Source organism: Sus scrofa, chromosome 7 (genome assembly GCF_000003025.6).
Source record: "Sus scrofa isolate TJ Tabasco breed Duroc chromosome 7, Sscrofa11.1, whole genome shotgun sequence".
NCBI lineage: Eukaryota > Metazoa > Chordata > Mammalia > Artiodactyla > Suidae > Sus > Sus scrofa.
Genome location: NC_010449.5, coordinates 51,714,047 through 51,735,372, shown reverse-complemented (window position 1 = coordinate 51,735,372; position 21,326 = coordinate 51,714,047). Strand labels below are relative to the sequence as shown.

The window sequence follows — 21,326 nt, the reverse complement described above, 5'->3', positions numbered from 1 at the left end:
ACTGAACTCTCACCAAATGAACAAGTGGCTGAAGGAGTCCTAAAAAGACGACACTAATAATATAAGGACAAGCAAAGAAGGAAATGGTCAAGCTGACAGTTCTATAAAAATCTCTTTAGAAGATAAAAACCGTGACGATCAGATCTCACAAGTAGTAGACAAAAAAATTTCAAAAATTAGTATCTGTAAAATAGATTTAATCTAGTATTTTTAATGATATCTTGCCAGTAAGAACTTTAAAACATAGAATGTTACTTATACCATATGTCATCCATTTTCGTTTCCTACTGCATTTATTTTATAATGTATATAACAGTATAAAGTACACATATATGTAATTTTAAAGTAAATTTACACATATTAGAGATGCATGCTCAAATTTTTTTTTTTTTTTGCCAATAGAGTACATAATCAAGAGGCTTCAGAGACTTGTTTAAGCATAAGTATTTCTCAGTATTAAGCTAGTTAATCCTCTGGCATAAATGAACTTCTAATTTTTTTCTTGGCCACACTTATGGAGTACAGAAGTTCCCAGGCCACAGATCAAACCCAAGCCACAGCAGTGACAATGCTGAGTACCCAACCACCAGGCCACCAGGGAACTCCCAAACTTGTAACTTTCAAAGTCATAAGTAACAAGTACACATACTTCATTAGAAATAGCCAGCTGCAGCAGAAATTGACAGAACATTGTAAATCAACTATAATTAAAACATTTTAAAAGAAGAAATAGCCAGCTGCTGTTTAATGTTAAAATAATACACCTGAACAGGGAGGAGGACAAGAATCAACTGGGAAGAGGCCTGAGGGAACTTTCCAAGGTATTGGTACTGTTCTATATCTTATTAGGGGCTTGCATTATACCAGTGTACACATTGATCAAACTTGCTGAACAGTATATCATAAGGTGAGTTTCAGTCTATGTAAATTTTACCTCCAAAAGAAAATAAAAAGGATCTATAAAAAATATTGATCTTCAGTTAATGCTATGCATGCTGAAGTGTCTAGGAGTAAATTATAATGATGGCTGCAACTTACTTTGAAATGCGTTAAAGTAAAATGGACTGGTGTATGGATAGAGGGATGGGTATATGAACAAATAGGTAACAGAGCAACTACAGTAAAATATTAAGTGTAGAATCTAGGTGGTAGATATATGGGTGTTCTCTGTACAATTCTTTTAACTTTTCCACGTTTGAAATTTTTCATGATAAAATGTTGGATATAACAAATCTACTCGAGTTGAAAATTTTAAATAGTGAACTGATATGGGAGCAAAGTTAGAAATTCAAAAAGAAAAAAAGGAACATTCAAATACTGCACTTTAGTGCTTTTACATACACTAAATCTGTAGGGTGAGAACTATCCCTATTTTACAGACTAGTAAACTGAAACTTAGAAAGATGATAGAATGATCACAGAATATGTCCCAAGTCAGAGACGAAAGCTCAACCAAAAGCTGAAACCAACCTGACCAAATTTACGAGATGCCTGAATCCTCTTGGCTCCCATTCCTCACAAGGGAATTCCTAGGACCAAACAAATGTCTTTTCTACAGTGAAGACATCACCTCTCCATTCCACATGGACCAGCTTTGACTGCTAGAAAGCTCCTCTTCAGAGCCTCAAGATACTTGTCTCCCCCAAGTTTTTCCTCCCATGCTTGATTCCTTGTGGCTGTATAGAATCCCAAGAGAATTGGCCTTCATATCAAGCGGTCATATTTGAAATGTGAATAAGTAGGATTTTTTTCCCAGTAAGTATTTTGATAATATTATTATCTACAAAGCTACAGCTAGGTGTACAATGAGGATAATGTCTCATAGAATTCGGATGAAATTAAAATGAGAACATTGAAGCATTACAACTGTGACAAACAAAGACAGGGACTCATTTTTTTTTTCTTTTCTACCCCTTACCTTTCCTTGGAAATTCCAACATGCCACTCACTATAAAATAACATATTTTTTTAAAAATTAGAGAGATTTCGCTTCTTTCCTTGAGGAACTCAATGTTAAATGTGAACAGGCACAGAATTTTTTTTCCTGTATTTACTGTCTCTTATCTAACAACCTAACTGATTTTATTTCCTCATCTTATTTTCCATTTTGCCTTGGGTGGAATTATAACTTCTGGGAATTTTATGTACAATTAAGTATACAACTAGGACCATTTCTGCAGCACTTTTTTGTTTTAAAAGTACTACAGGTGGCCAACCTATGCAAGCAACATGTTAATGACATTTTAAAGTCTATTTTCTTTTTGAATCTCAGGAGGTATTTTTCAAAGGTAAGATTAAAGAAAGCCATTATGTTACAAGAAATGACCAAATAAGTGATGATAACCTTTAATTCACTTTTGACTATGTATAAAATATGTGCCCTAGAGCTGTTCATTTCTTGACAAATATATTCAAGGGATTGCCTAAAGGACTCCTAAAGTCAAAAATCTTGCCCCAAAGCATATGGCACTACATTATGAAAAATAACTCAATATTCTACCATGAAAACTTTGCCTTATTTAAGGATGGCCTACAGCTCAGATATGGAGAAAAGTTATTTGCACAGCCTCCTGGAATCTGAAGAAGACTTATTTCCTCTTGAAATCTGAGGTTGTCAGTGTTGGAAGGAATCCTAGGGATGATTGCTGTATATCTGTAGAAATGCATATTCAGACAGCTGAGATGATTAGTCCATAACTCAACCCAGACCAAAGGCCAAGTCCCCCAATTCCTGACCCGGTGTCTTCTATTTTACAATCATGACAAACTAAAAACAAAAAAGTGATGATGCTCATCTGTTACTTCAACTTCACCAAATTTCAGTCTGGCCACTCATGATGTCATTTCCTTTTGAGAATGGATGTATGGGGGGGGAGCCTCTTGGTATCCTTACTTGCACATAATACAATATTTTGGAGCCATATATATATATGCCATTATTTCCCATGTCTACTTCTATTCCTCAAGGATACCAATGGCTTCAATACCATGTCTTCAAAATGCCTTGACCCTCCTTTTCACTCTATTTCTTATTTCAAACAATTCACTGCCAACTATTATGAAACTAAAAGTAAAAGGGATTTATTTTAAAACACAAAGCACATGGGCTAGCAAAGGGCCTAATAAAAAATTTTAATGTTATGTATTACACGCAGATGCTTTCTAGAGAAAGAGCCCAGCGACAACCCTGCAACATAGGAAGAGAGAGCTATTATGGGCTGTATGTGAGGCCAAGGAAAAGGTCTAGAATACGACCTAAAACAAATATGGAGGTGAAAAGGCACGAGGAGCTCACTGGACCCACCAGCCAGGGCCAGGCGGCAAGCTCCTAGCTATCTGGTGTTCGCTTAAACGAACCATGGGCACCAGGGATGTACGTACCCCAGGACAACGATAGGGCAGGCGGGGCACCAGGAATCGCGCTCAGGGAGAACTCAACAAGTCTGGATGGCGAAGGATGCACCGGGAGATGGATGAATGACGGCCAAGAAGGCTCCTGCTGGCTCTGAATGACCACTACCCCTTTCCAGGATTTACCGCCGCGGACAGCCGCCGGCTCGCGGACAGCCATTTGCACCACGCTCCGGTACGTGCCCCGACGTTCGCCGAGACCCGCGGCGGCTACCAACGACCCTGCCCCGGGCGAAGCCTCTACCCCAGGCCCGCTGCCCGGCGGCGGGGGCTCCCGGTCCCCACCCGCTTTCCGGGAGGAAGGCAGCGGCTGGCCTGCCGGGGCGGGAGCCGCCTTCGAAAGTGGGCGGAAGGATGGCCGCCCTCGCGGGGTGCGGGCGCGGCCCGCTGCTCTCTGCGCAGCGCCGCCTGCGCCCTCAGCCCCGGCCGCGGTCGGCCGCTCGCGGCGGGCTCCCGGCTGAGGCGATGGGGAAAGGGGGCGGGCGCGCCATCATGAAGGGGAAAATGGTGGGCGGGCGGGCCCGCGCGCGGCCGCGTACTCACCCGGGCCGGCCAGTGCGGGTAGCCCTTCATTTTGGCGAAGACCAGGTCGCCCGCCTTGTACTCGCGCGGCCGCGGACGCGCCATCCCGGCCGCTCCCCTTCCTGGTCGTCCTTGGGCGCAGCGAAGATGCCGGGAGGCCGCCCCCCCGCGGGCCGACGGACTGCGCCGCTCTCCCCGCGGGCCTCGAGCCGGGCGGGCGGGCGGACGAGCGGCCGCTCCGACGAGGGGAAACGGCGAGACGGCGGCTGAAGCGAGGGGTGGGCGGGGGGCGCAGCAGGCCCGGCAAATCACCGCCCGGCAGCGGGGGAGGGGAGCCCCCGGCCGCTCGGCTCCGGCCCGCGCTGAGGTCCCCGCCGCCGCCGCCGCCGCCGCCGCCGCCGCGCGCTGCTCACAGGCGCCGCGTCGCCTGCCTCATCCCGCCACCGCCGCCGGCCTGCCTCCTGGGCTCCCGGGCGCGGCGCGAGCGCCGGGCCTCGCGCTTCCTCCGAATTCCTCCTCGGGCAGCGACCGCAAACACGATCTTATTATTGTTCTCGCGCGCGCTCAGCACCCCCCCCACACACCCCGCTTCCCGCTCCCCACCCCTCCCCTCCAGCGCCGGCCGGTTAATTCCTAGGTACACGGCCAGCTTTCGCGCAGAAACCAAGCGCGCCAGCCGGGCTGCTCGGCGGGCGGGCGGGCGGTGGGTGCGTCCTCCCCCAGCACCGAAGCCCGCGCAGGGCGGGCGGGAGCCCCTACTTCGGAGGCCCCCCGCTCTCTTTTGTTCTTGGCCCGTAGCTGCCAGCCACAGCCCAGCCAATCACCACCTGGCCGGCCCCCTCCCCATCGGTCCGTGCCACACGGGGGGCGCTGCCACCGGCGCCCCCCAAGTCCCGCGGCCACCTGCCGACGACTGGGCTCCCGCCCGGTTCCCCACCGCGGGCCACTTCTGCGGGTGCTCTCGGGTGAGTGGGGCCACAAAGGCGCTCCAGGCCGGGTCTGCTCCCTCAGGGACCCTTTGCCCAAAGCATCAGGCTGCTGGAAAGAGCACAGCTCTGGAGTCAGCGATCTTGCTGGGGTCTCGCCCTAGGCCTGCCCTTGACAATGCAGTGTGGAAGCCTCCCCCCGCGCCCTCCCCCCCCGCCCCCCAGCAAGCTATTTAACGAGAGTTCCCTGAGGTTTTCTAATTTGACGAGCGGCACTGCTGGGGTTCGAACACAGATGTCCATGACTCCATAGCCCATAAGCGGTTATGCTTTAACACACGTAGGTCTTACAGGCCTGTAGTTTTGTGAAAAGGGACTTACTCTGGCAGGTCATTTGTTTCCACTCCTGGCAAGTTTGTGTGTGTTTGTGTGTGTGAATCTGCCCAATGAATGAAGGCTAGCTCTTTCATCACCCCGAAGTTCACCTTTCAGAGGTCAGCTGATGATAGCTCCTCAGAGTAAAGGACTATGTGGCCCTCACCTAGTCTCCTTGTTTGTGTATGTTCCCTCTTCTAAGCTTTCCTGTTGTCTCTCCCTTTATAGGAGCTGTGCTTTCTCCCAGCATTTGCCTCCTTCACTTGCTCTGTAGAATTGTGTGTATATTTTAACTCTTGCTCTTGTTCCTTTATGTTCGGCTTTCGATAATGGGGCTGTAAATTCTCTAGACTTCCTGTGGTCTGTTTACTTTAATAGTGCTTGACATTATCTGCTAATGCATTTCCTTACTACCTTCATCTAGTGATTTTCAGTTTTAGGTAGTTACCCTTCTTCACCAGTCCTGCAGGTTCACCTTTTCCTCTCTTCTCACTGTAGAAGACTAGTCTAGGTCCTTTTGCCTCTGTTGTAATACCCTGTGTCTTAGTCACTTCAGGCTGCTATAACAAGATACTGTAGACTGGGTGAATTAGACACAACAGAAATTTATTTCGCACAATTTTGGGAGTTCCAGAATCAAGGTGTGGGCAATTCAGTTGTCTGGTGAGGGTCTGCTGGTTCACAGAAAACAGTGTGGCTTACATGAGGTGAGGGGAAAAGAGGAGGGAGGAAGGTGAGGGAACCCTCTGTGATCTCTTTTATAAGGGCACTAATCCCATTCCTCAGGGCTCCATCCTCATGACCGAATCATCTCCTGAACCTCCAACTTCCACATACATTGGGCATCAGGGTTGAATGTGAATTTTAGGAGCACACAAATATTGGGTCTGTAGCAGCCTGCTAATGCATCTCCCACTTCTAGGACTGCTGTGTGGACCTGTTATCATGTCATCATGCCAACATAAATCTTATATCAAACCCAAATCCCTCTGACCAGCTGCCAAAGCCCTAGCTGTTGGCTGTTCTCCCCAAATGGCCCTGCCTCCCTATGGGCACAGAGTGGAAACAGAGGAGAGGAGACCTTAGAGGGGGGAAAGGTGGTCAATTGGAAGCCATGAGAGGACTTTAAACGTGGGGGGGACATGATCATAGTTTGGATTTAAACAGATTGCTCTTGTGGCCTGTGTGGAAGTGGATTTGAGGGTGAGAGTCTGGAGTAAGGAGCTCATTTGGGGAGGGCTTCTCATCAGGACAGAGGAGACAAGGTCTGAGACGGGGTTTGCAGACTCATTTGGTGCCAAGTAACTAGGAAGAAAGAGGAATCAAAACCTCTTCCCTGGTTTCTGGCTTCAGCAACATGATAATTAGTTTTGACATTCACTGAGAGGAGGAAATCCACGAAGAATGGACAATTTGGGGGTGAGATCATGAGTGGTTTTGTGTGTTGAGATTTCATAGGGCATCCAGTGAGAGATGCTTTGCTGGAGAGTAGAGTATACAGCTTAGGGAAAGTGGTCAAGGTGGAACACAGGTATGTAGATAAGTGGTGCTTGAAACCATGGGGAAGGTTACTAGAAAACTTTGTAGAATGAGAAAAGCAGTGGGGAGGATGGAGCTGGGTAACACCAATATTCAAGGATCAGGCAGGAAAAGAAGAGAAGTGTGGTCCTGCAGGAGCCAAAGAATTAAAGAATTTCCAGGAGGGAAATGTCCACATACATGCCACAGGGAGGTCAAATAAAGTAAGGAAAGAGATGGCTCCATTTAAGTTGGTGATTGAGAAGTATTTGGTGACTTTGTTGGGAACTGTTTCACTGAAATGGTGATGAGAAGAAACCAGAGAGTAGTGGCCTGAGAAGTGAGGGAGAGGTGACAGTGTGGAGGCAGGGAGTGTAGACAGAGAAGCAGGAAAGCAAGGTGGGCGAGTTTTTCTGTTGTGATTGTTTGGCTGGTTTTTAAAGATTGGAGAAATTTTTGAGTTTCTTATGAGAAAGGAGCCAGTGGAGTGGTTGAAGACCGAGTCCAAAGAGGGGAACAATTACTGGGGTTTGGTTATATCAATAACTGAGATTTCTCCCAGTCTAGGCTTTGGTTTCAGGTTTTCAACTGAGCCTTGGTCTGACTGCTCAACGCACTTCTTCTTCTTCTTCTTCTTTTTTTTTTTTTGCCTGCCTCTCATTGCCCTACCAAGTCAGACCGAGTAACACATGCACCTGCGATCCCCTTATAGGCTCCCTATGACTGTTCATTGGGAATCTCCTAATGTGCTTGGCTAAGAGCCCATCTGTCCCTTCAGCCAGGTTGGATGCTGACTATCTTGTCAACACAGTTTTGCCGGAGATGAAGCATTGCCCTGTGGTTTCAGCTGCAGACAGAGCTTTCAGACTTGTTCTTCTGCTTTTATACAAAGGATTGTTCCTGTGCCTATTCCAGAACAATGCTCTCTTCAAATATTTAACAGATAATAAGTAACCCTTTAGAGATACCACTAAGAACCATTAAAAGAGTCCGATGTATTTTTAGTCAATGGGCCCAAGAGCCGGTCTGTTTGCCGTGTGAAAATAGAATACATTAATTTTACTTGAAACTTGGAAAGAACTCCATTCACAAATGGTGAAAATATCAACTTCCTTGGTTCACTTTTGATTTCAGCTTCTTCAAATCCTGATAGGCTGCTACATCTCTCTGCCCTTGGCTACCTGATCTATTTTTTTTTTTAATTAAGAAAAAAGTTAGAGCTCCCCTCGTGGCACAGTGGAAACGAATCTGACTAGGAATCATGAGATTCCATCCCTGGCCTCACTCAGGTTGTTGAGGATCTGGCGTTGCTGTGAGCTGTGGTGTAGGTCACAGGTATGGCTCCAATCTGATGTGACTATGGCTGTGGCTGTGGCTGTGACCCGCAGCTATAGCTCCAATTCGACCCCTGGCCTGGGAACCTCCATACGCCGCAAGTGGGGCCCTAAAAAGCAAAAAAAAAAAAAAAAAAAAAAAGGTTATTTCCAATGTTGTGCCAATTTCTGCTGTAACCTGATCTATTTTTGGCCACTCCTCTTCTCACACACATCCATAAATTTCATTGACCCTGTCCTGTTTTCACCTTCCCTTTTCATATTTTGGCTCAGCTTCCTGATGAAAATCTTAACCTTTCCTTCAAATCCTGTCCTCCAATTCACCCATTCCATGATGCTTCAGTTATCTAAACTCTCTTCCTCCACCCCAAATTTCATATAAGATGATATACTTAAAGTACTTGGAATGATGCTTGGCACGTAGTAAGTACTCATTAAATTTTAGTTGATATTGTTATCTTTCTTGTCTTTCTTAACATATTATGGTGAAAAGCATTGCGGAAAGGGAGTTAGGACAATGTGATGTCACACACAGTACGTCAGAAGAGCACTCCCTGGACTTTGCATTTGAGTTCATTTCTACTACCTTTGCCCCACTAGAGGTATCTCTCAAATGTCCTCTGACCCAGGCCCAGAACTAGTCTCACATTCCTTGAAAGAGAAAAGGTCTTAAGATATTGACATTTTCATGACAGTCAAATCCAAGAACTATAATACACAACTTGTGAGAGAGAGAACTCCCACCTCTGTGTGAGCACTGGTAGTTCTAGGTTGGCAAAAGGCACCGTAAAGTCAGCATTGGCCACAATGGGACAGACTAGGAGTCAAAGGTTGGGGTTAGCCAGCATTGCTGGAGTGAAGATAGATGACAGCATCCAGGGTACCATCGCCAAGTTCAGAAACAAAGAGCACCCCAATAATGATCCTAGATGCATGTTAATGGTCTCCAGAGAATACTTGAGCCACCTCGGATCTTGTTTGGAGAAGGAAAAGGGATATTGTTTAGGCCCTAGGAATTTCCCCCCCTGATACTCGAAGTCCAAAGGCTGTTTCTATTAAGACTGTTCTCATTCTCACCCCTTTTCTGTCCTATTTCAGGCTGAGAAGCAAACTAGGGTATTTTAGTGTATTACTTGCTATTTGAGGGGGGAGGTGATTCAATATGTAGAAAGTAGTAAAGACTTGAAGAATTTGCAAATTTAGCTACACTTTTGCGAGTATTGTTCCAGTATTTGTGTGTATGCTGCTGAAGAGAGCATTGGATCAACAGCATTTATTTCCTCATTGATTTATTGAAAAAATATTTGTCGAGTACTGCTATGTGCCAGTCATTGTTCTAGGTCTAGGAGTCATGGAGAAAAGGAGGATGGTGAGGGAATCATAGATATGTGGGATGAAGTAGTGTTGCAGGAATCCTGGGAGGCCAGGGTGTCTAACTGCACCCATCTGAAGAGCTCCTGTGTGGAGTGAAGGATGTGGGAGAAAGGATGCTTTGCTGATTCCAGGCCTGGCCATTAAGGGGTGTAGCAGCTTCTGTTTTCAACTTCTTGGTGTCCTGACTCACCGTTTAAAAAATTACAAATAGGAGTTCCCGTCGTGGTGCAGTGGTTAATGAATCCGACTAGGAACCATGAGGTTGCGGGTTCGGTCCCTGCCCTTGCTCAGTGGGTTAATGATCCGGCGTTGTCGTGAGCTGTGGTGTAGGTTGCAGACGCGGCTCGGATCCCGCGTTGCTGTGGCTCTGGCGTAGGCCAGTGGCTACAGCTCCGATACGACCCCTAGCCTGGGAACCTCCATGTGCCGCGGGAGCGGCCCAAGAAATAGCAACAATAACAACAACAACAAAAAAGACAAAAAAAAAAATAAAAAAAATAAAAAAATAAAAAATTGCAAATATTCTACTGGTGTGGAGGGGTAGGGGGCACAGGGAGAGAGACAGGACAGGGTCTGGAGAATGAAAGACTACAGAGAGAGAGGGAGAGAGAGAGAGAGACACCTAGCCAGTCTCCAATTCTTCTGATCTCCCTTGTTGAGTGAAGTCATTTTGGGTTTTCTGATCCCAGTCAAGCTACCCTCACCTACATGGCACAGAGATAGGCTCTCCCTTCTAAGCCTGGCTCAAATTGTAGGTCCACGTGCAAGTAAATAGTTGCAAGTGTTTTAAGCCATAAAATTTGGGGATGATATTTGCTATGGAGCAACAGATAACTGGAGTAGGTTTTTTTTTTTTTTTTTTTTTTTTGTCTTTTTAGGGCCACACATGTGGCATATGGAGGTTCCCAGGCTAGGGGTCTAATCGGAGCTGTTGTTGCCGGCCTACACCACAGCCATAGCAATGCCAGATCCAAGCTGCGTCTGCGACCTTGAACCACAGTTCAAGGCAACGCCAGATCCTTAACCCACTGAGCGAGGCCAGGGATCGAACCCGCAACCTCATGGTTCCTAGTCAGATTCGTTTCCACTTCGCCACAACGGGAACTCCTGAAGTAGGTTTTGATAGCAGATTAGATACAGCTAAAGAGAGCTAGTGACCTGGAAAATAGGTCAATGGAAAAATATTCAGACTTAAGCCCAGAGAGATAAAAGGAAGGAGAAAGCAGAAAAGAATGTAGTAAAACTACACAAGCTTTCTCTTGGTTAATATTTGCAAGGTATTTTCTGTCTATGAAATATAGTAAGAAAGTTTGCTATGAAGTCTCAAATGTTGAGGAAAAGAGAGAATGGAGTAGAAGCAATATTTGAAGCCATGATGGCCAAGAATTTCTAAAACTGATTAAAGCTATCAAGCCATGGATTAAAAAGTATTTTGAATACCAAAATGATGAATTATTTGGGTTATTTATATGGAGAAATAAAAATTCACAAAAAGTGAGATGATGTAAATCAAATAAAAACACCCTAGGTCCTAAGATAGTACAGAAAGTGGCCAGAGCCCTAACACATTACATTTTAATAAATTAAAGATTCATGCTATGATCTCTAGGATAACGATAATTAAAAAGAATTCTCAACTAATGGGTAGAATAACAGTAAAATAATGCAAAAGGAGAGAAAAAGGACATAGAATGGTGTATTAAATATGAAATAAATAATCATATGGCAGATTTTAACCCAAACATTTCAGTGAGCACATTAAAGGCAAAAGGAACAAATATTCCACTTACAATTAAAAAATTGTCAGATTGGATTAAAAAGACAGTCAACTCATGCTTACAAGAGAGGTACCTTGAGTAAGGGTATTGAAATATTTAAGTGTTGACAGCGAGAACAAAAACCCTTGCAAATACCAATAGAAAGTGGCTTCGCTAACATCAGACAAAATAAACCTTAAAGTCTAGAACTTTAAATAGAATTTAAAGCCCAAAGCATTACTGTAGATGAGTAGCTCTTAACCAGGGGTGATTTTGCCCCCCAGCGGACATTAGGCAATGTCTAGGCATATTTTGATTGTTGTGACTAGGGTGGGGATGCTACTGGCATCTAGTGGGTAGAGAATGATACTACTAAACATCCTACAATGCAGAGGATTGCACCCGCTCAACAAGGAATTTTTCTGCTCAATATGTCAATAGCACCACCATTGAAAAATGCCTCTATAAAGAGATGCTACATAAAAATAAGAGAATCAATTCACCACATAGAAATCAAATGCTTAATTTGTATACACTAATAACATTTCCCCAAAATATATAAAGCAAAAAGTTGACAAAACTGCAAGGAGAAGAGACAAATCCAAAATCATGGTAGGAGATTTAACATATTTCTCTTAGGAACTGACAGAGTAAGTGAACAACAACAAAATAATAAGAATATAGGTAATTTAAGTAACATAAGTAATAATCAATCTTATTGATATATTTAGAACACAGTGCCAAATATCTATAGAATACACATTACTTTCAAATATACATGGAACACTTACCGAAATTGACCATATGCTGGCTCTTAGAGTTAATCCCAACAGCTTCCAGAGGATTAAAATTAGGTATGATACAGACTCTGACCACAGTGGAATTAAGCTGTGAAGTCAGTAACAAAAAGAAAACTAGGAAATTCTCAAATATTTGGAAATCAAACTATTTTTATTGTACAATTTAAAATAATCCATGAGTCAATAAATTACAAGGGAAATCAAAATGCATGTTTGAAATGAATAATGTTGGAAACAATGTATCAAAACATGAGATAAAGCTAAAGCTGTTTAATGAGTCTTAAATGCATCTGTTAGGGGAAATGATGAAAAGCAATGATCTCAAGCATTCACCTCAAGAATTTAGATAAAGAACATAAAAAATAAACCCCCAAAAAGAAGGAAGGAAACAACAAAGACAAAATAATAAACCATAAAAATATATCACAGAGAGGGTAAATTAGTCCTTTCTAAAGGACTAATAAAATGGATAAGCCTCTTCAAGACTGATGAAAAGAAATAGAGAAATAGCGAATAAAAAGTGAAAAGGGGGACATCATTTCAAATTCTACAGATATTTAAAATAATTTTAAAAAGCATTGTGGACAACTTTGTGCCATTACATTTTGAAATTTAGATGAAACTGATGACATACTAGGAAAACTCATCTTACCAAAATTCAAATAAGAATGAGAAATGTGACTAGTACTAAATCTACTACAGAAAGAAATTTCATCTGTTAAGTGAAATCTATTCCCAAAGAAAATTCCAGGCCCAGATGGTTTAACTGGTGTATCACACCAAACATTTTAGGAAGAAGTAGTGCCAATTCACACAAACTCTCCTAGAGAATGGTAAAAGAGAGAAGACTTTCCAACTTGTTTTACGAGGTCAGCACAATCTTTTTAAAAAATCTTTTAAAATTATAGTTGATTTACAATGTTGTGCCAATTTCTGCTGTACAGCAAAGTGACTCAGTTATACATGCATATATATATGTGTGTGTGTGTATACACACACACACACATTCTTTTTACATTCTCTCCCATCATGGTCTATCCCAGAATATAGTTCCCTGTGCTATACAGTAGGATTTTGTTGTTTATTCATTCAAAATGTAGTAGCCTGCACCTACTAACCCTAAACTCCCAGTTCATCTCTCCCCCCCGACTCCCTTGGCAACCACAAGTCTGTTTTCTATGTCTGTGAGACTGTTTCCGTTTTGTAGATAGGTTCACTTGCGCCATATTTTAGATTCCATGTATGTGATATCATATAGTATTTGTCTTTCTCTTTCTTACTTACTTCACTTAGTATGATAATCTCTAGTTGCATCCATGGTGCTGCAAATGGCATTATTTTATTCTTTTTTATGGCTGAATAGTATTCCATTGTATACTATTGTACCACATCTCTTTAATCCATTCATCTGTCAGTGGACATTTAAGTTGTTTCCATGTCTTGGCTATTGTGGATAGTGGAAGTCAGCACAATCTCAACATCAAAACTTGACAAGTATAACACAAGAAAGGAGAAGTTCCTGTTGTGGCACAGTGGAAAACAAATCCAACTAGTATCCGTGAGGATTCGGGTTTAATCCCTGGCCTCGCTCAGTGGATCAGGGACCCCTCATTGCTGTTGCTGTGGCATAGGCTGGCAGCTGCAGCGCTGATTTGACTCCTAGCCTGGGAACTTCCATATGTGCAGGTGTGGCCTCCCTGACTCCAAAAAAGCAAAAAAATAAATAAATAAATAAAACAAAAGAAATGAAAATTATATACCAATCTGTCTCATAATACAGATAAAAAAATCTCAACCAAAATATCATCAAACTGAATCCTGGTATATATAAAAAGAACAATACATCATGACAAGTTTGGATCTAATCCAGAATACAGTTTGTTTAACATTTGAGAATTAATGTTATTCACAACACTAATATATTAAAGGAGAAAAATTACATGGTCCTTTTAAGAAATTCAAGAAAAGTGATAAAATTCAGCTATATTTTTTTAAAAAATAGCAAACTAGGGGCAGGCATTTTCTTAATAAAACAAAGGGTATACATAAAAATCTCTAACAAATATTGTACTTAATGCTGAAATATTGAAAAATGTCTCTAGGATTGTGAACAAGGCAAAGATATCTGTTATAAATCCTTCTATTCAAGATCTTCGCCTGTGAATTAAGGTAGAGAAAAAAACCAAAGTAGGAGGATTGGAAAAGAATAAACATACTGTTATTTGCAAGTGACATAATTATGTATGTGCTATGTGTAAAATAACCTATAGATAAACTATTATAATTAATAAATGAATTCAGCAATATCACCAAAAAAGGTCAATACAGAAAAATAATCAATTGCATTTCTTCCTCTTTGTTTTTAAAAATTATTTATTTATTTATTTATTTATTTATTTATTTTTTGCCACACCTGCAGCATGTGGAAGTTCCTGGGCGAGAGATGCAACCTGTGCCCCAGCAGCAACTGTGGCTGCTGCAATGGCAATGGATACTTAACTTGCTGCACCACAAAGGTACCCCTCAATTGCATTTCTATACACTAGCAATGATTAACAAATGAAAATTTTATGGAGTTCCCTTTGTGGCTCATTGGGTCAAGAATCTGACTAGTATCCATGAGGGTGCCAGTGAGTTGAGGATTGGGCATTGCCCTGAGCTGTGGTGTAGATCGGAGACATGGTTAGGATCTGGGGTTGCTGTGGCTGTGGTGTAGACCAGCAACTGTAGCTCCAGTTCACCCCCTAGCCTGGGAACTTCCATGTGCTGCAAGTGCAGGCCTAAAAAGCAAAAAAAAAAAAAAAAAAAAAAAAAAAGAAAGAAAGAAAGAAAAGAAAAATGTGTAAGCAGCTAGCAGCTATAGTCTCTATGTGGTCAAAAGATGGCAAAAATCAAAGATGATGAATGTAATTATTATTGTGCATATGTGCCTGTTCTGTTGATGGTCCAGTGATGTTTGGGTGAATAATAAAGGCATGTATGGTTAATCAACTTTTTTTTTGCCGCCCCCATGGCACGTGGAAGTTGGAATTTCCAGGGCCAGGAATTGAAGGAACTGGCAACAAAGGAGCGACCTGGGCTGCTGCAATGAGACGCTCATCGTGTTAACCCACTGCACCACAGGGAACTCCAATCCATAGTTTTTATATTTATTCCATAACATTTATTTCCTTGCCTTCATTATAGCAAAATTAAGACTTACATAGCATGCATTTTGTTAACAATAAAGTCAAATTAGACATCAAATTACTATTTAATAATTAGTTATTACTTACTGTAACACTAGTTCTTGGATGATTAAAAAAATTTTCTTTATTTCAATTTGGAGAAATATTGCTCTCTTAGTGCAATAACAACTATAATTGCCAATAATCAAAAGCACCACCTAGATTTGGAAACAAACCAAGAATTTTACATGTTTGGAGTTCCTGTTGTGGCTCAGTGGTTAACGAATCTGACTAGGAAGCATGAGGTTGTGGGTTTGATCCCTGACCTCATTCAGCGGGTTAGGAATCCAGCGTTGCCACGAGCTGTGGTGTAGGTCGCAGAAGCGGCTCGGATCTGGCATTGCTGTGACTGTGGTGTAGGCCGGCAGCTACAGCTCTGATTAGACCCCTAGCCTGGGAACCTCCATGTGCTGCGGGTACAGCCCTACAAAAGTCAAAAAGACCAAAAAAAAAAAAAAAAAAGAATTTTACATGTTTTACATATCATGTATATCATGATATGCAACATTGGGTTTGCACATATAAAATGATTATTATTAGAAAAATATTTTAATTTTATCATATATTGTTAATATTTATCACTTTTAAAAATCTCCCCCTAAAGGAATGTCTGGATACCTACAATATTTCTTTTCTTTCTTTCTTTTCTTTTTTTTTTTTGTCATTTTTGTCTCTTTTTAGGGCTGCACCAGCAGCATATGGAGATTTCCAGGCTAGGGGTCAAATTGGAGCTGTAGCCACTGGCCTACGTCAGAGCCACAGCAACATGAGATCCGAGTCGTGTCTGCAACCTATACCACAGCTCATGGGCAACGCAGGATCCTCAACCCACTAAGCAAGGCCAGAGATCGAACCTACATCCTCATGGATGCTAGTCAGTTTCGTTAACCACTGAGTCACAATGGGACTCCAATATTTCTTAAGTTCTTTTAAAATATTTCCAATGTTGAAATATTCTATACAAAATCAAAAAAGGCAATGTCTTTCTCAATTGGTATGAATTTCTCTTTAAAAGAGACCACTTACAATTTGACTAGAGAATAGTTACCATAGAATTAGTTTTAGGATCATTTGTAAGTATATCTTCTTCAGAATCATGCAAATTTTTTTGCTTCCATGTTCTGATATCCTAATATTTTATTGGACTATCACCTTTGTTGCATATTTAATATACAGTTTCTTTTGATTTAGAAAAACATGTTCTCTAAAACTAAAAACATTTAATCCTTTTAAGAGTGAAATAGTTTTGAAAAATAAACTCCTGCTAATACTTTTAGTAGCAAACAACAGTTTGTACCAAGTAACTTTGGATAATATAAATCAAACTTTTTAAATTTTCCAACAAATACTATGAATCATTTTTCATTTTTCAAGTACATAATTCAGTATCATCAACAATAGTCTGTAGTTTCACTGAACTCTTTTTGGGCATTTCATATCTTGTCAAAATTACATCGAATTGAGCTAGATTATAATTAGTGTCCTAGAATCATTTTAAAGTCAAATTTCATATATTTTCATTAATATTATTCTATCTTTGGGCACACCTACAAAAGTTGTAGCGGAGAAAAACTATTGCTCTATCCTTTAAAGCAACTGAGGCCTGACAAAGACAGATTAATAGGAGGAAAGGCACACAAATTTTATAATGTCAATATTTTAATTTTTACATGCATAGAGGCCTTCATAGAAAAGCAATTAGGGGAGTTCCTATTGTGGCTCAGCATAATGAACCCAACTAGTATCCATGAGGATGCAGGTTCAATCCCTGGCCTCACTCAGTGGGTTAAGGATCCAGCATTGCCTTCAGCTGTGGTGTAGGTCTTAGGTCACAGACTCGGCTTGGATCCTACATTGCTGTGGCTGTGGCATAGGCCAGCAGCTGCAGCTCTGATTTGACCCCTAGCCTAGGAACTTCCATATGCCGCAGGTTCAAAGAAAAGCAAAGCAAAGCAGTTAGGACTCCAAACAAGCAGTTAGACCTGGGGGCTTTTATACTGCTTTAACAAAAGATGATAAATGGAGAGAAGTGATAAGATAAAGGAAAAGGGGTTTGGGTTTTAAGGGGTGGTAAATTGTAGGAAGAGACAATGGTTATTTGAATAAGTAAATCTGTGCTGATGTTGATGCTGTCTCCACTTATAGGAATTGTTTCCACCTGGTAGAGGAGAAGGGCGGGGAAGAACTTCACAAAGGGAATGTGTCCTGTTTTTACGGAGAGAGCCTTTTTCTCCCCCTTTGTTTTCATTGGTAGCTTAATTGCCTTTAGCTCAAAATAATTATTATGGCAATATTAAGGCATATTTTGAGGTGGCATATTCTGATTTTCTGATCTCTCGTATGTCATATATAGCCCTTAAACTTTTCCCAAAAATCTCTATCAGAGCAGATGAGGCCACATCTTTTAGTATAAAAATCAAAACAATACTTGATTGTTTATGCCACCAAGAATACTTCTGGATCTGGGCCAAATTATGGCTTATACATTTTCTGCTTTATTAACTGTTAGTAGGCTTGACATTTTTTTCTCAGCTTTAGGGAGATATAACATATAAGTAATGTGATGATTTGATATATTTATGTAGTGAAATGATTACTACAGTAAGGTTAATAAACACATTCGACACCATATAGTTACTATTTTTGGTGTTGTGTGTGTGGTGAGAACTTTCAAGATTTCCTCCTTTGGCAACTTTCAAGTACATAATTCTGTATCCTTAACAATAGTCACCGTGCTATGCATTAGATTCCCAGAACTTACCCATCTTATAACTGGAAGTTTGTACCCTTAGACCACCATCATCCACTCCCTCCAATCCTGGCAACCACCAGTCTACTCTGGTCCTGTAAGTTCCTTCTTTTAACTTCCATATACAGATGAGATCATATAGTACAATTGACCCTTGAACAATGCAGAAGTTAAGGTGCGGACCCTCTTCACAGTTGAAAAGCTGCATATAACTTACAGTTGGCTCTGTACATATGTGGAGCTTCCATATCCACTGTTCCAAATTAGCAGATTCAGCTAATCTCAGGTTGTGTAGTGCTACCGTATTTATTATTGGAAAAAATCTAAGTGGACCCAGGCAGTTCGAACCCATGTTGTTCAAGGGTCTACTGTATTTGTTTTTCTCTGATGTATTTCACTTAGCATGATACCGTTGTTTCCTCCACATTGTTGCAAATGGAAGAATTTCCTTCTTTTTTATTTATTGTTACTATTATTTTTATGGTCACACCTGTGGCATATGGAAGTTCCCAGGCTAGGGAAAAGAGCTGCAGCTGTAGGCCTACACCACAGCCATGGCAACACTGGATCTGAGCTGCATCTGCAACCTACATGGCAGCTTGCGGCAATGCCGAATCCTTAACCCACTGAGCAAAGGCCAGGGATTGACTCCGCATCCTCATGGACACTAAGTAGGGTTCTTAACCTGCTGAGCCACAACGGGAACTCCTGGATTTTTATTTTCAATTTATATATATAATATATGTATGTAATTTATGTATATAATATATACATACACACATATATATAAAACAAAAGAAGAGCAAAAAGTGTTTTGCCCATCATCCAATTTTACAAAGATTAACCCACTGTAGTTGCTGACAGACAATGCACTCTGTACCTTGGACAGAAGAAATTAAGGTGATAACAGGATGAAGCACTCTGTGCTTCAGACAGAGGAAATTAAAGACGATAACAGGATGCTCTGTGCTTTGGACAAGCTGTCCCCTTAGATAGATGTATCTCAGGAAGAATTTTAATGAACCCAGCTTCTTGCATCTTCCCATACCTAGAAAAGCAGTAAAATCATTAACTCTTTGTGACTAGCAGCAATCTTTTACAAAGATGCATACTGGACTGTACTTGACTACATGTATTCCCTAGTCAAAATATGTATGTATATGTGTGTGTATATATATATATATATATATAAACCAGCCTCCTCCCACCTTTTCAGAGAAGTTTCTCGGAGCCCTCTTCAGATCTCCCAGGCTGCAGTCCTCAGGAAGCTTAACTTACAACTCTTGCACTGTGCGTTTTTTTTTCAATTGACAACACACACCCCAGCACCCCCCCACTTTCTTTATCCATTCATCCGTTGATAGATGGAAACTTAGGTTGTTTCCATATTTTGGTTACCGTGAATAATGCTGCAATGAACACAAGTTCTCTTTTGTGAGAGTGACTTTATTTCCTTTAGGTATAATACCCAGAAATGGGATTGCTGATCGTATGATAGTTCTATTTTGAAATTTTTGAGGAACCTCCATTCTGTTTTCTTTAGTGGCTGCACTAATTTGCATTCCCACCAACAGTGCAGTTTCCTCCCTCCCCCCCCGCCCCACCACCTTACCAGTGGTTATCTCTTGTTTTTTTGATGAGAGCCATTCTCACATGTGTGAGGTGGTCTTACTGCGGTTTTGATTTACAATCCCTGATGATACTGAGCACCTTTTCATGTGCATGTTGGCCAGTTGTATATCTTCTTTGGAAAAATAACCCTCAACATTTTTTTTTTTTTCTTTTTTGCCTTTTTGTCTTTTCAGGGCCACACCCACGGCATATGGAAGTTCCCAGGCTAGGGGTTTAAATCAGAGCTGTTGCTGCTGGCCTACACCACAGCAACAGCAACGTGGATCTGAATTGCATGTGCCACCTACACCACAGCTCATGGCAATGCTGGATCCTTAACACACTGAGTGAGGCCAGGGATCGATCCCACGTCCTCATGGATGCTAGTCTGGTTCGTTAACTGCTGAGCCATGACGGTATCTCCAACCCTCAACAATTTTTGACATTACTTACATAATTTATATAAAACCAAAATGTTTTAATTTTGACTTTAATTAAACTTTACAAAATGTTTTCATGAAAATAAAAGCATTTGCCCTTCAAGTATAAGATGTCCATTTCATGCCAAGGTAAAGAATCAATATTAAATAGTACATGGTACATCTCTCTATATATACCGTACACATTTGAAATTAGTTTTAATGGTTTAGTATTGCAACATATTCTTCAGCCACCCTGTACAATTTGTTGGTGGAAACCTTGCTAATTTGCACCAGAAAGATAAATTGGAATACAAAGAAAAGAAAAAAAAAAAAAAAGGAAACCGAGTCCTACCGGGAGAGGATATTTTGTTATGCAAAAATATATTGTATTCAAGTTATCAGGGAAGGATTTGACAAGATAATTTTTCTTTTCTCTTACCTAAGCACTTCCACTCAGAACTTCTCCAGACTCCCAGCCAGTGTTGATCGTTCACATTGGCAAGAGAGCCACCCACAAACCTTCACTGTGTTTTGACATAATCATCTTTGGTTTTGAGGATGCAGGGAAAGAGATGCAGAGAAGCTTTTCTCTGGGTCCTGAACAGTGTGTGTAATATGCAGGGCCCATGGCAAGGATTCCTCTCATCTGGATCTGTGGTTGATTCAGTAATAAGTGTAGGGAAAAAGAACAATCTAGTCAAGTACGTTTGGCAAATGCAAAGTTAAAGCACAGTGGAGCCGTCTTTACTGTGGGGATTCTTAGAGCCTCTTATATGTTAGAGAATCTAATAAAAGGGGGATAAATCTAACAAAATTTCAAACCTTCAAAAGGGGATAAAGTGGAGATCTCTTGTGGTGCAGCAGATTAAAGATCCGGCGTTGTCAATGCAATGGTCTGGGTCACTGCTGTGGTATGGGTTCAATCCCAGGCCCGGGAACTTTCACGTGTCATGGCCACAGCCAAAGAAAATTAAAAAGGGGATAAAGTGGGTAGCTCTAGCACATGTCAAATGAATTCACCTGTACGGTCCTTTACTCTTGGAACATCTCACAGGACTGGTGCGCCAGGGAGCAGTGGTTGGGAAATGCCGCTGTGCCTCAGTGCACAAGGTTTCCTCTCCACAGGGTTGTGGGAAGGGGAGGAAGCTGCCTGCAGGACAGCACAGTATTTGAGAAGAGGCTTTGCCCTCCACTTACCTCTTCAAAGCCCAGTCAAGGTGCCCCAAGGGAATCACTCCCAGAGTTGGGGAAAGGCTATGAGATGAGGAAGCTGAGGTTTCCATCTGTGATTGTGTTCTTG

The 21,326-nt window shown here is 41.7% G+C and overlaps 1 protein-coding gene and 1 long non-coding RNA gene across 4 annotated transcripts in view; one reads left to right on the top strand and one right to left on the bottom strand.

Annotated features, from left to right (window-relative positions):
• The window catches only part of HDGFL3 (HDGF like 3), an 87,769-nt gene extending 83,294 nt beyond the window's left edge, over positions 1 to 4,475 (bottom strand). Inside the window, exon 1 of one of the 2 annotated variants that reach the window (XR_002345776.1) lies at positions 3,382 to 3,845. Coding sequence is in view for 1 of the 2 variants with exons in the window: in XM_021098881.1 (XP_020954540.1) it covers positions 3,955 to 4,038 (84 nt within the window). In the remaining variant the exon portion in view is untranslated. Of the gene's footprint in view, positions 1 to 3,381; positions 3,846 to 3,954 lie in introns of those variants that run through there. The other variant, XM_021098881.1, reaches the window with a different exon arrangement.
• LOC106504434 overlaps positions 3,452 to 21,326 on the top strand; it is a 191,916-nt gene continuing 174,041 nt past the window's right edge. The window contains exon 1 of one of the 2 annotated variants that reach the window (XR_002345778.1): positions 3,452 to 3,586. This is a non-coding gene — a long non-coding RNA (uncharacterized LOC106504434). The remainder of the gene's footprint in view (positions 3,587 to 21,326) is intronic. The other variant, XR_002345777.1, reaches the window with a different exon arrangement.